Raw genomic sequence first — 11473 nt, 5'->3', positions numbered from 1 at the left:
CCACCATGTTGTCCTACAGTAGCCCAAAATGGACAAATCAAATAGTGACTCTTGATGAGGCGTTTTTGCGTCAGCCACCACAGCTATCCTACACACTTGGCATACAAGAGAAGTGTGTAACCTCACCACTAGATGCCACTAAATCCTACACACTAGACCAGAGATACTCAAATTACCACCCACAGACCAGATTTGGCCCGTGATGGGTGGCCCACCACCCATTTTCTAATTCACAATAGAAATAGATGTATTCACACTAGTAATTGTTGTGCTTTGAGTATAAATAAGGTGCCAGGGTGCATTAAAAATGCATGAAAATAGAACTTGTTTTTACAAAACAAGATGTGCCAGGGAGGATTCCCTGGGCCCTCTGACAGAGGTCTTGGCTAATTATTTATATATCAATTATTGATGGTTTATCATTGAAACTCCTGTCATTTGGCATAAGTGGCCCCCGATCAAAGCAAGATGAGTAACCCTGCACTAGACCTTTAATATATTTCTTGCAATAACTAGATTCTGTCTTCTCCATATAGCCCAAATAAATCACTGAAAATATTAATAACATGTAATATGCTGTAAACAAAATTTAATCATTGAATGCAAGTGAAAATAAATTAAGCATGTAGGTCGGAGGTCAAAATACAGTTTTGACTTCTTCATAAGGACACTTAAAGCAATACAACTGGTGCATTTTCATCACAGTCATTAAAATTTCAAAATTAGAAGCTCCATCAAAATATCAAAATCACAATTAGATTTTACCTTTCATTATTTCAACAGTGCTTCTCACCATAAGGCCGAGCAGATAACAGAGGGGGGACTCCATCCAGGCAGCAGACAAGAATGTGCGAGCTTAATACTTCAACTGACAAACACAAAAACAAACAACAATCACATGGAATAAAAAAACACACTTTTACCAGTAGTAACAGTGGCAGGAAGCCTGTGTGTCTCTGATTAGTGAGACAGCTCTCTGGAGTCATAGTCCTCGATAAATTTCTCCATTCCCTCCACGCAGCGCTTGCCGATGTCCCTGAGGTTCTCTTGCAGCGCAGCCTGGATGGGGCGCTCCAGGGTCGGATCCTTTGCTATCAGCATCTTTGCCACAAGGCCAAACATTTCACATTCCTGATAGTACACCTGCAACACACACACACACACACACACACACACACACAAACATGGTTTAAGGGCGAATGGGATGAAGGGATGAAGAGAGGGAGTGAGAGAATAGACAAACAGAAGTGTTGGAGGGGAAAGAAGAGCACGACAAGCTGAGTGAGAAGTCTTGTCACCCGTCTCCAATTACCACCGAATGGATTAACAATCCGCGGAGACGCTCACATGCAAACTGTTCACAAGTATTGTGTGCGCCTGTATTCAGAGTTATGTGGACATTTTTGCATTAGCTACCTGTTGCCAGACTGTCTCTCTGCAATGTCTCTATAATCCTGCAACCATGGAGATATGAAAAGCAAGAGGCCATCTTTTCCGTCAAGTGGGTGGAAACACACGCACATACACTCTCTCACACAAACACACCGCCGATGAGCAGAGCCTCATGTGATGTCTGTCACATTGAAGACAGCATTAAAGCACGTGTCGGAGCCTCTTGTGATACAGGTGAGCCGACAAACAGCTTCATTTTTTGCATGATTAGAAAACTAAAACACCATCAGTCATTTCATACAATGACTAAGACCTTCTTTGTCGGGCAAAGTGAAGACAATAATGACACTCAGGTTGCCTCAGGCTCTGCATTTCAAAATTAATGTTTAGACGACAGAAAACAAATCTTTTTTTCTTGTCTCTTGTCTCCCGGCGCTTTCCAAGATCTTTTCCACTGTCACTCTCTCTAATCCCAGTTCCTCTTATCTCCCCTCTCCTTCTATCCGTTTATGACTAACCCATCTCCCAAGGTGCGTGTTTATGTAATGACACTCCTCTACCTCATCTATCTCCCTCCTCTTCTGTTGGATGGCTCGGTCTCGTGTTGCCGTCTGGCTGGCAGTTGAAGGGAGCTCCCTGTCTCTGCTTCGTTCCCTTTCTTTGCTCTTGGTCCCCCTGTGGTCTCTCTCCCTGCTTTGGTTCCTGTCGCTCTGACAAACCTGCAACATGAAACGAGACCAGAGTTGGACCGTAGCAATCAGACAGTTGGCCAAAAACATGGGTGCAAACACTGATGATGACTGAGCTGCTAATGACAAGAAGATGACTAAAGTGAAGTTACACATGTCAGCTTGTAACACTGTGGAGAGTGAATTATAAATTCAGAATTAGTTCAGACTGCATGTCTATTCAATGGCAAAACATTAAAGATCCAGTTTGTAGGATGTAGGGGGATATGTTAGCAGAAAGGTAATATTAATGCATATATTAAATCTCCTGAAAATGATCATTTCTTTGTTTTGTCTACATATGAAACAGGTCTTCGCCGGAGATTGCCATGTTGCACCGCCATGTTTCAACAGTAGCCCAGAGCAGATAAACCAAACACTGGCTGTGGATAGAGCCATTCACGTTTTCGCATCAACTACCCTAGTTGGCGGGCCCTCCGCGACAAGCAGCGTAAGAATAACACATTTTTGAACGTGAAACTGCTTTATTCAGTGTTTTTACCAGTTTAAACCACCAGGTCTGTTTGTCTTGCAGAGGAAAAGACCTCTGTGGATAATAAGGCACTCAGTGAAAACCTCCTGAACGCCTGAATCTTAACTTAGCGGGTGCATCTGCTACAAGCCAAACAGCATTGGAGAAACACTGATTTGTAACGTTTATTTAGTGTTTTTACTGTTTGTTTTACTGGAGAGGAAGAGACCTTTGTGGATAATGCGGTTCACGATGAAAACCTCCTAAACAATAAACACTGACGGAACAGAAGAAGTTTCAGCTGGTTGCAATCTGCAGTCATATATGCCACTAAATCCTATGAATCCTACACACTGTTGACATGCCGTGATCAGGATTTTTATATTTACCATGGATCCGATGTGTATATGTAATGTATTATTGTACTGTGGTGGAGCTTTGATGAATCTGGATGATTCGACCCGATAAATCAAACTGAACAATAATTATGTTACTGCTGTGTTAACCGGCATTAATATAGTGCAGCATCAACACACATTAATACCCAACATGCTGAGAAGATTTTGTTGTTTTAGTCCTTGTATTTGAAGATCACGCAGCTCACATTTATTAACTCTGATTAAAATATTGAAAATCTGAAACGAGCAAGTCATTCTCTGGTTCCTCTTCTTCCCTTCCCTAACTTCACTGCAGCAGCGTCCTGCGGTGATTCATCGTGTGCTACTCCTCGCTGTGTTTAGGTCAGCCAAGAAATTTATGTGATCATTTGATTTCAGCCCTTTTCTGCAGCACCTGGACTCTTTGCATTATAGCCAAGTCATTTTCTGCAGTGAGCTCATGTCTAATTAACAAACAAAAACATGAATATGTAATGGATATATAACATATCCATAAGTCGCTCAACAGAAAAATAATCGGAAGCTATTTTTTAAATTGATTTAATCATTTTCGAAAGATGAACACCAAATATTATTAGTTCCAGCTTGTCCAATGTGTGGATTTGCTGCATTTAACTGTTATATGTCCCTGTAAAATGAATGTATTTGGGGTTTTGACTGTTTGACTGAGCAAAACAGTTGTGATGGGCAATTTTCTGTACTTCAGGACATTTTAATCATATAATCATGATGTATATGGACTTTTTGGAAATAAGCTTTGAACAAAAAGACATCCAAATACGCAATAATCAGCAGACTAATCAATGTGGAAAACAATCGCCCTTATTTCTACCTTGTTTTATCAGGTTATACATTTCACATGACAGAAGTTCCAACCTGATCACTTTCACCTCCCGATGTTTTTACTTGCTAATTGGGTTAAAATAGTAAAAAGCTCTTAAAAACATGGATGGATTACTGCACAGGCCTCACAGTCAGAGGCCGAGGGGCCCAAAGTGTCAGGGACCCTCCCTTCCCCTCACCTTCAAAATGTCACTCAAATTAACACATACTGACCACGGAGAGATTTGAAATGACCACACAGGGACACAAAACAACACAATGACAAGGAGACACAAAATAACGACAAAGCAACACAATACTACCAAAAAGAGACAAAAATACCTCAGAGAGACACTTAATGACTTGAAAGAGACCCAAATGACTACAAAAAAAGCCACAAAGAGACACAAAATGAACACAGTCTTTGTGCCTTCCGTCTGTGTAGGAAAGGTGGTGGGGTCTTTTGCGTATCTGTGCCCAGGGGCTCATTGTCTCATTACCCATCCCTGTTATAAATCAGTATAACAGCGTTCGGACTGTGCTGCTACATCACATCGATATTTTGGAAGGAAAAATATTGTATAATATAGTATATGAGGTGATTTTTAGGGATTTGGTGGACCATTGTATTTTTCTATATTTCTTAACAAAATGGAAAAGCAGAAAGGGGAGAAGCAAAGCAGGTTGTGAACTTACGATGAACGCTGTGTCCTTGTCTCTGCTGGAAGTGGATCTGGGTAAGAAAGGTCTGGTGGCTGGAAAACAAACACACCAAACAGTCAACACAGCAAGATAATATTATCGCTGTTTCTATCTACCATGCATAAAGGTGCACACAGCATCTATGGGTGTTTTTTTTTTTTTTTAGACCAACGTTGATGTTTAAAAGCCTCAGAATGTTTTTTTTTTCTTCTCTTCAGCCTCCGTTAGAAAAATGAAAAATGTATTCTGCAAGTATCTGGGTGAAAATCAATACATCTTTAAAGGGAATCTGCTGATATTTGGGAAATTCGCCTTGTAATATTAGACTGCAGTATTCCTAAGTGAAGCAATAGTTTTGTCATGGCTCATTATATACTGCTGGCTAGTCTCTCCCTCTCTCGCTCTCTCACTCTCATATACACACACAAATCAGCGATGAGTCACCATCATCGCACCATCACTCAGGCACACAAAAAACCTGTTCCACACTCACACATACACAAACACACACCTCCACAGTGCTGCAGTGTGCGCACAGATACAGTGCCTGGGTGCAAGAGAAGATAAAAACATACAGTACCAACAGCTCAGTCGTTAAAAACAACACAACATGCCACTTTCTACCAGGAAAAGATCAACAAAAACATTTCACAGTTTGTGTTAAAATCACAGAAACAGGATCGTAACAAATTCTAAAACCGCTCCTGTTTACTTCAGGACTCCCACTGACAAATGATGAGGTAATTCTCAAGTAATAAATGCACCTGTAACTAAATTACACAGTTCACATCCTGAGACGTATACTGAATAATGCATGGACGTCTACATCACAGCACCACATAATCCATCTATTGAAAATGCTCCTCAGTGGTCAGCATTATGTAACACTGGTTTGTTGCTACCAGAGTGTGACTACCTACCAACCACCAGATACCACGATGAGCAAATGCCCTCCAAATATTTGTAATGCAAAGTGTCCATGAAAGTGTGCCTGTGTGCACCTCTGCATGCTTATACTGCCACCCAATGGTTATTTAATAGTGCAAGAAGATACTGAATAGCTTGTAAAGTACATTATGTGTGTATGTATATATATACTGTGTATACTATATATGCATGTATTAAAACACTCACATGTAGAGGAGGTGGCAACAATAATAACAACTATGTCCGGGGGTTATTTATGTAACTTGATGACCAATTTTCAGGTTGTGGTATGTGCTGTATTAACTGTATTATTAATACATTATTGGGGAATAACTACTTACATGTAACTAGTTGCATTAATTACATTACAAAAATGTAAATGTAATCATTAACAGTTACTGAGAAAAAATATGTAATTAAATTACAGCTAATGTCAGTGATTACAAAAGGGTTAGATATGAAACATATTTTCATTAAGTAGTTTATATGCTGAATAAAACAGAAATTCTGCTTTGTGATGCGCAGGATGCCTCATTTAGCATATTTTTGGAAAACACAGGTCACAAAACTATTGAGACAAATCTGAGCGCAACATTTATGCACTTATATTTCTTGGTCTTTCAGCTTTATTTCCCTGTTTAAAACATTTGTTAGAAAAAGAAATCAAAAAGTAATTATATGTAATAAGTTTCATTATTTTGATGAAGTAGATGATAGACATAGATATGTAACTTTTTAACAGGGTAAAAACTAATCTGTAAGCTATTAAATTTCGAATGTAACTTTCCCAGTACTGTATATCTGTACATCTGAGTATATATGCTTCTGTTACTGTGTCTAACACTGTACGTACATGTGTGTGTGTGTGTGTTCTTCTGTTTAGTCATTCACACATTCAGTGTGATGTTTACATTGCTTTGTACGGTAAAGCTGAAAATAAACTTCTTGCAACTCATAAATTCATACACCATGTGGCGAAAAGTATGTTTGTACCAAACATCAACATCACATTTCCAACTAGAATTACTGCCTTGCGTTTGTTTGCCTCTGCGGACCAGACAAGCTGCAGTTTAAGTCCATGTCTGTCCAGGAAGTAGATAACAGTGGACAATATGGATGTTGCGACAGCACAAAAGATCTATACAATCAGCAGTTTCAAGGTGGCCGCCCAAGATTGGTGTCACCAACTCAGTATCTGACCAAATGTCTCCCCTTCTGTTCCTGAAATATGACACTGAATAATGGCAAGGAAAGTGTTTTTAAAGAACATTATGTCACAGTAAAGTTGACCTTTTTAATATAAAATGTCATCACTTGATCATTATGTTCTATTTGACTTTGCAAAATCGGGACGTACGGGCTGACAGACAACCCAAAAACACAATGCCTTCAGCCATGGCCATCACAAAACATGGGCATAAGGAAAGCTAACAGTTGAATGTTTTGAGAAATTAATTTATTTGCTGTCTTGCTGAAAGCTGGAGTAGAAGATTGATACCACTCTCTTGTCTGTTTGTTAATATAAAAATGAAATAAAAGACGGGAACATCAGAAACAGCTAGTGTGGCTCCATCAAAAGTAAAAAAAAATCTGACTATCAGCATCTTTAAAGTTAGTTTATTACAAGTTATGGCTAGTTTGTTTAAAAGTGTAACGACAGCAAGTATAAAGGGGGGCGAGTACTACACTAAAACTCTCTGAGTCTAGTTTGAACTTGTCTCACATATTGTGCAACACCAGAGGGAAACATTATCTTTAAAAAAACAAACAAACAAAAAAAAAGAAAAGCTGAGGTTTTACAGCAGCAGTTTTATGCCGCTGCACATAAGAAATGATGCTGTGAAATGCAGCCCGCAAACTCCAAGTTTTCTCACTGTGTGTGCATGCAAGTGTGTGTCTTTGCATTGATTTTGCATGGGACTAAAGATGAATGATGCCTGTAACACCAACACCAGGGAACGCAGTTTGCCATACGTGCAAAGAAAGTGTCAGCATGGGAGGAACCTTTACTTTGTAAAACCTCAGGGAGCTATTTTATTCATTCATTTTTAAGTTAAATTTATACTTGACTTCATAAAAAAAGTTGCAGGGATTTTGCTATACATGATGTTGAAAATTTCAGTTTTGAATAAACATTTACTAAAGGCATTTAAACCGTTTTTTGTTGGAGTTTGTTACATTGCAAATTCTAAATACCGAACCGAAATATTTCCATTTTTATTGTAAATGCAAATTGTTTACAAAAATCAGTTTTTGGTCTCATTAAGTACAAATAAGTTTGTTGAAGTTTTGCTGCAGATTCGAACTTACTGCTTGGTTTTGGAGGTGAACTTCCTTCAGAGCTCTCCCTCGGCTCGTACCGCTCCTTCTCCTTCTCCCGCTCACGCTCTCTCAGTGCAATGTGGTGAAGTTTAGGCTGGAAATGATCTCTCCTGTGGAAGTAACCCTGGGGGTTGAAGTGGTGATACTTGTGGTGGCTGAAGCCTGGTTTGTAGAATGAGTGGTCATCCCTTGAAAACCTGCATCATTTGACAGGAAACAGTCAGAGCAGCCAGGATGGCACTGGGCCTCAGTATTTTGCAGGAAACTCTGCGAAAAAGTTGGTCGTTGAGAGGAAAACAAAACACAAAGTGCTCCCTGTTCTCCACCTGTTAGTCTTACCGAGGTTTGTAGAACCGTCCTCCAAACTTCGGTTTGTAAGAGCTGGACAGCCATGCTCTCGGTCTGGATGGACTGCGCACTCTCCTGATCAGCCTCTTCTCATCCTGTAACGTAAAACTGTTTATCACACTGTGGCACTTTCTAACAGAGAGCAGAACAATCATCGAAGCTAAAAAGGTCATTTTGATACATGACATCTGAGAACAGGATGTACCTGAGTGGGAGACGCAGAGCTGTCAGTGGGCCTCTTGTCGACAGAATCATCACTGTGTTCCCTGTGCCGCAACATGGAGCCCTGAGGAAATAAAGCACCATGTTAATCGCAGCTGTTATAGTGTTGCAGCACAGGGCGAGTATGATTATTACTAGAGCAGACACAGTCAGGTGGTTAGAAAAATAAGTGACAGCTATTTTAATGATCAACTGTTTTACATCATTTTTTTCAATACATTTCCATGTTCCAGCCTCGTGATGATGAAGATTTGCTTTTTTTTCTTTGTTTTATGTTAACTGACAGAAAGTTAACTGTCACTTAAGACAAACAAAAGCAGCAAATGTATCTGAGACTTAACTGTTAGCCAGACAAAACAAACAACATTAAGATGTCACCTTTGACTCTGAAAGAAAGTGATGGACATTTTTCACTATTTTCTGACCTTTCATGGACTAAACAAATAACAGATTTATCCCCCCAAAAAAAGCACGAGTGTGAAAATCGATATTAAAAAATCACTCCAGAATGATGCTGAAATACTGTTAATGCAAAATTTCTTAGAAATTTAAATGACATATACTCAAATACTGTACTTTAGTACAATTTTTACCTGTTTTAATTTTTTTAAACTCTATATTTCTAATCCACCTCATCTCAGAGGGAAATATTGTACCATACCTCCTCAATGTTTGATAACTTTCATACTTTATAGTTTAAAATTATTAATATAAATGTGAAATAATTTTATTGATTTTAAATGATGTATTATTATAGATTAATCTACCAAGAATTACATTACATTACAAGTTTTCTATTTTATATTTCCAAACCTTTACATATTATTTTTGTGCATTGTGATGTAGCATATGGCACTTTTTAAACATATATTTGTACTCATTTCACATACTCTGCATATTATACTTTTTTTTTCAAATATTTTAAACACTGGTGTGAAATTGAAGCATGTTGTACATATTTTTATTTCATATTTTTACTTACTTCTTACTGTCACACTTCTTGTTTCTACTTTCGTGTATGCTTTACATCAGAGCGACTGTAATATATCACTATGTCCACGTGGGGATAATAAAGTGTTCTGATTCTGATTAAGTAATATGAGTCCCACCACTACCAGCTACAGCATTAAAGTGATGAACACACTGATGATCAGCCTATAATTCAGAAACAGGACTACTTTAATTATATTTTCATGGTAATTTTTTATAGCTTTACTTTAATGTCCTCTTTATATGTAGATAAAAATGGCTCACTGATGACAACAGATTGTTATTTTCAGGTGATTTTACATTAATGAGAATGCAGATATGAATATTATATACAATTTCTGCCAATAGATATCCCTAAATCCTACACACTGGACCTTTAAGTAAAGTACTGAATGCAGGACTTCACCTAGCAGCATAGTATTTTTACTCTGGTAACAATACATCTGTGTACTTCTTCCACCACAGACATCACATGTTGTGTCTTCTGAATTAAATTGTAGTCAGATAAAATGTTTTATTATTACTCAATTTATTGAAAGTAAATATGCATTTAATGCTCAAAATTATACAGAACAACCCAATCATTATTTTATTTCTATTCTGTGTGTATTGATACTCAGTGGTGCCCTCATGTGCTAATAATGACATTTTTTAATCTCATTTTTAAAAATTTATTTTAGATTTTTATTGGGTTTGTACCATACGGGAGCGCTTGTTGCTGTCCTCCTCTGGCTCTGATATTGATTAAATTTTATTTTGACTGATTGACATAAAAGTAGATATATTTGGTCAAAGTGGGGGCTACAGGTTACCAGACTATCAGCATATGACGCATTTGATACATCGTTTATGTTTCACTCCCGGAAATCAAATTTTTACCTTGTTTTGCTGAGTGTCCTGCGCTCGTGCATGATCCATTTCGGTCACTTTGCAGCGATCTTTGATCTGTGTGGATGATATGTTCACTTTATGTCTCTCTAGAGACAAACAAGGAACCAGGAAACGCGTGCGACTTATCAAATGAATCTCTTCGTTAAATATGGAAAGTTAATGATCCACATGATTGCCCCCCTCGTGGTTTGTTATCTCACCGTGCTGACAAGTTTGAAAGGTTTTACCTTGACGTTGAGTGTCTCACATTGTCGACAAATGACCTGCGTTTTCTTTGGTTTCCGCTGAAAAACAACATAACATGGTTTTTACTTCCTTTTTCTGCAGCCGCCCAATCAGCTTCAGCCACTGCGCTCATAAACGCTTATCATCTAAACCGAAAACTGAATCAAGTTTGTTCTGTGGGTTTTTTTTCCTGTTGAGAACACGCATGCGCAGTTCACCTCACGGACTGACACACCTGTTTACAGGCTGCGCGTGACCCCCTTTAAATGAGTGTTGCTTTATCAAATGATGGGGCACTTCAATATTGAGAACAGAAATAGAAATTTAAGCTTTTTTATTTTGTTTCGAAAACATAGTAATGATAATAATAATAATGATAAAAAATAAAAATTCTACTAATAATAGGCTAATTTAAAAAAAGGTTTCACTTATTTCTGAAAATATAATTTATAGCCTATTTGTTGGACTAATTTAGTCCTCCACCAAACAGTCTCTTTCATACTCTGCGATAATACCGCCTCTGTAAGTTAAATTATAACAACCTGAATGTTGTATGATGACATGAATGCTTGTGAAATGGTTGTGTCAGACTCACATGGATTAATAAAACTAAACACTTACAATCCTGCAATACTGTGCAATATTTTTCTACAAATGAGATTACTGTGAAAAGAATGTTGTCTCGGGTCAGAGCTTGGTGAATTGGCCTTAAGTTATCAAATAATGAGCAAAATATGACTTCAATCAGATATTAAACAGTAAACAAGCAAGTATTTTCTCATGGGGGGGGGTTAAAGCTATATTGGTAAAGCTAGATTTGCAGGACACACATCTCCCTCAATAATCATATGTGCATTTATAACCCTAAAAAACCTTAAAGGACTAGTAGCAGAGTTAACAACATAAACTGCACAATGAAGAAAATGCACAACATGCAAGAAATTAGGTGTTGGAGGCTCAAAACTGTCTGATGGAGAACCTCCCCTTTTTCATATGTGCCCCCCTTACTGCGGAAACAAAATGTAGGCCCTTGC

The 11473-nt window shown here is 38.1% G+C and overlaps 1 protein-coding gene across 2 annotated transcripts; it reads right to left on the bottom strand.

The window, feature by feature from the left end:
- Positions 1–572: 572 nt before the first annotated feature.
- Positions 573–10658, bottom strand: LOC121946437 (uncharacterized). Of its 2 annotated transcripts, none has more exons than XM_042490998.2 (8): positions 10442–10658; positions 10203–10300; positions 8317–8397; positions 8103–8206; positions 7752–7960; positions 4509–4567; positions 1953–2111; positions 573–1143 (listed from the first exon to the last, which is right to left on the bottom strand). In XM_042490998.2, exons 2-8 carry the CDS (start codon positions 10239–10241, stop codon positions 961–963), a joined length of 834 nt encoding a protein of 277 aa, XP_042346932.1. In that variant the 5' UTR covers positions 10242–10300; positions 10442–10658; the 3' UTR covers positions 573–960. The 2 variants fall into 2 exon arrangements, with proteins under 2 accessions (XP_042346932.1, XP_042346931.1); XM_042490997.2 differs by having other exon boundaries at positions 10203–10268.
- Between the last annotated feature and the right edge of the window lie 815 nt (positions 10659–11473).

The sequence above is a fragment of the Plectropomus leopardus genome, chromosome 9, assembly GCF_026936395.1.
Source record: "Plectropomus leopardus strain MGB_pleo_1.0 chromosome 9, ASM2693639v1, whole genome shotgun sequence".
Classification (NCBI taxonomy): Eukaryota; Metazoa; Chordata; class Actinopteri; order Perciformes; family Serranidae; genus Plectropomus; species Plectropomus leopardus.
The sequence above is the reverse complement of the archived record's forward strand: the minus strand, read 5'-3'. Positions and strand labels throughout refer to the sequence as shown.

Excerpts from the sequence above, each read along its gene's own strand:
- LOC121946437 (XM_042490998.2), bottom strand. The coding sequence starts at position 10,241 with ATGGATCATGCACGAGCGCAGGACACTCAGCAAAACAAG. Across the intron at positions 4,568-7,751 it reads TTCACCTCCAAAACCAAGCA|CCACCAGACCTTTCTTACCC; the intron begins GTAAGTTCGAAT and ends TTTGTTTTCCAG. Across the intron at positions 2,112-4,508 it reads ACAAGGACACAGCGTTCATC|GTTTGTCAGAGCGACAGGAA; the intron begins GTAAGTTCACAA and ends TTCATGTTGCAG.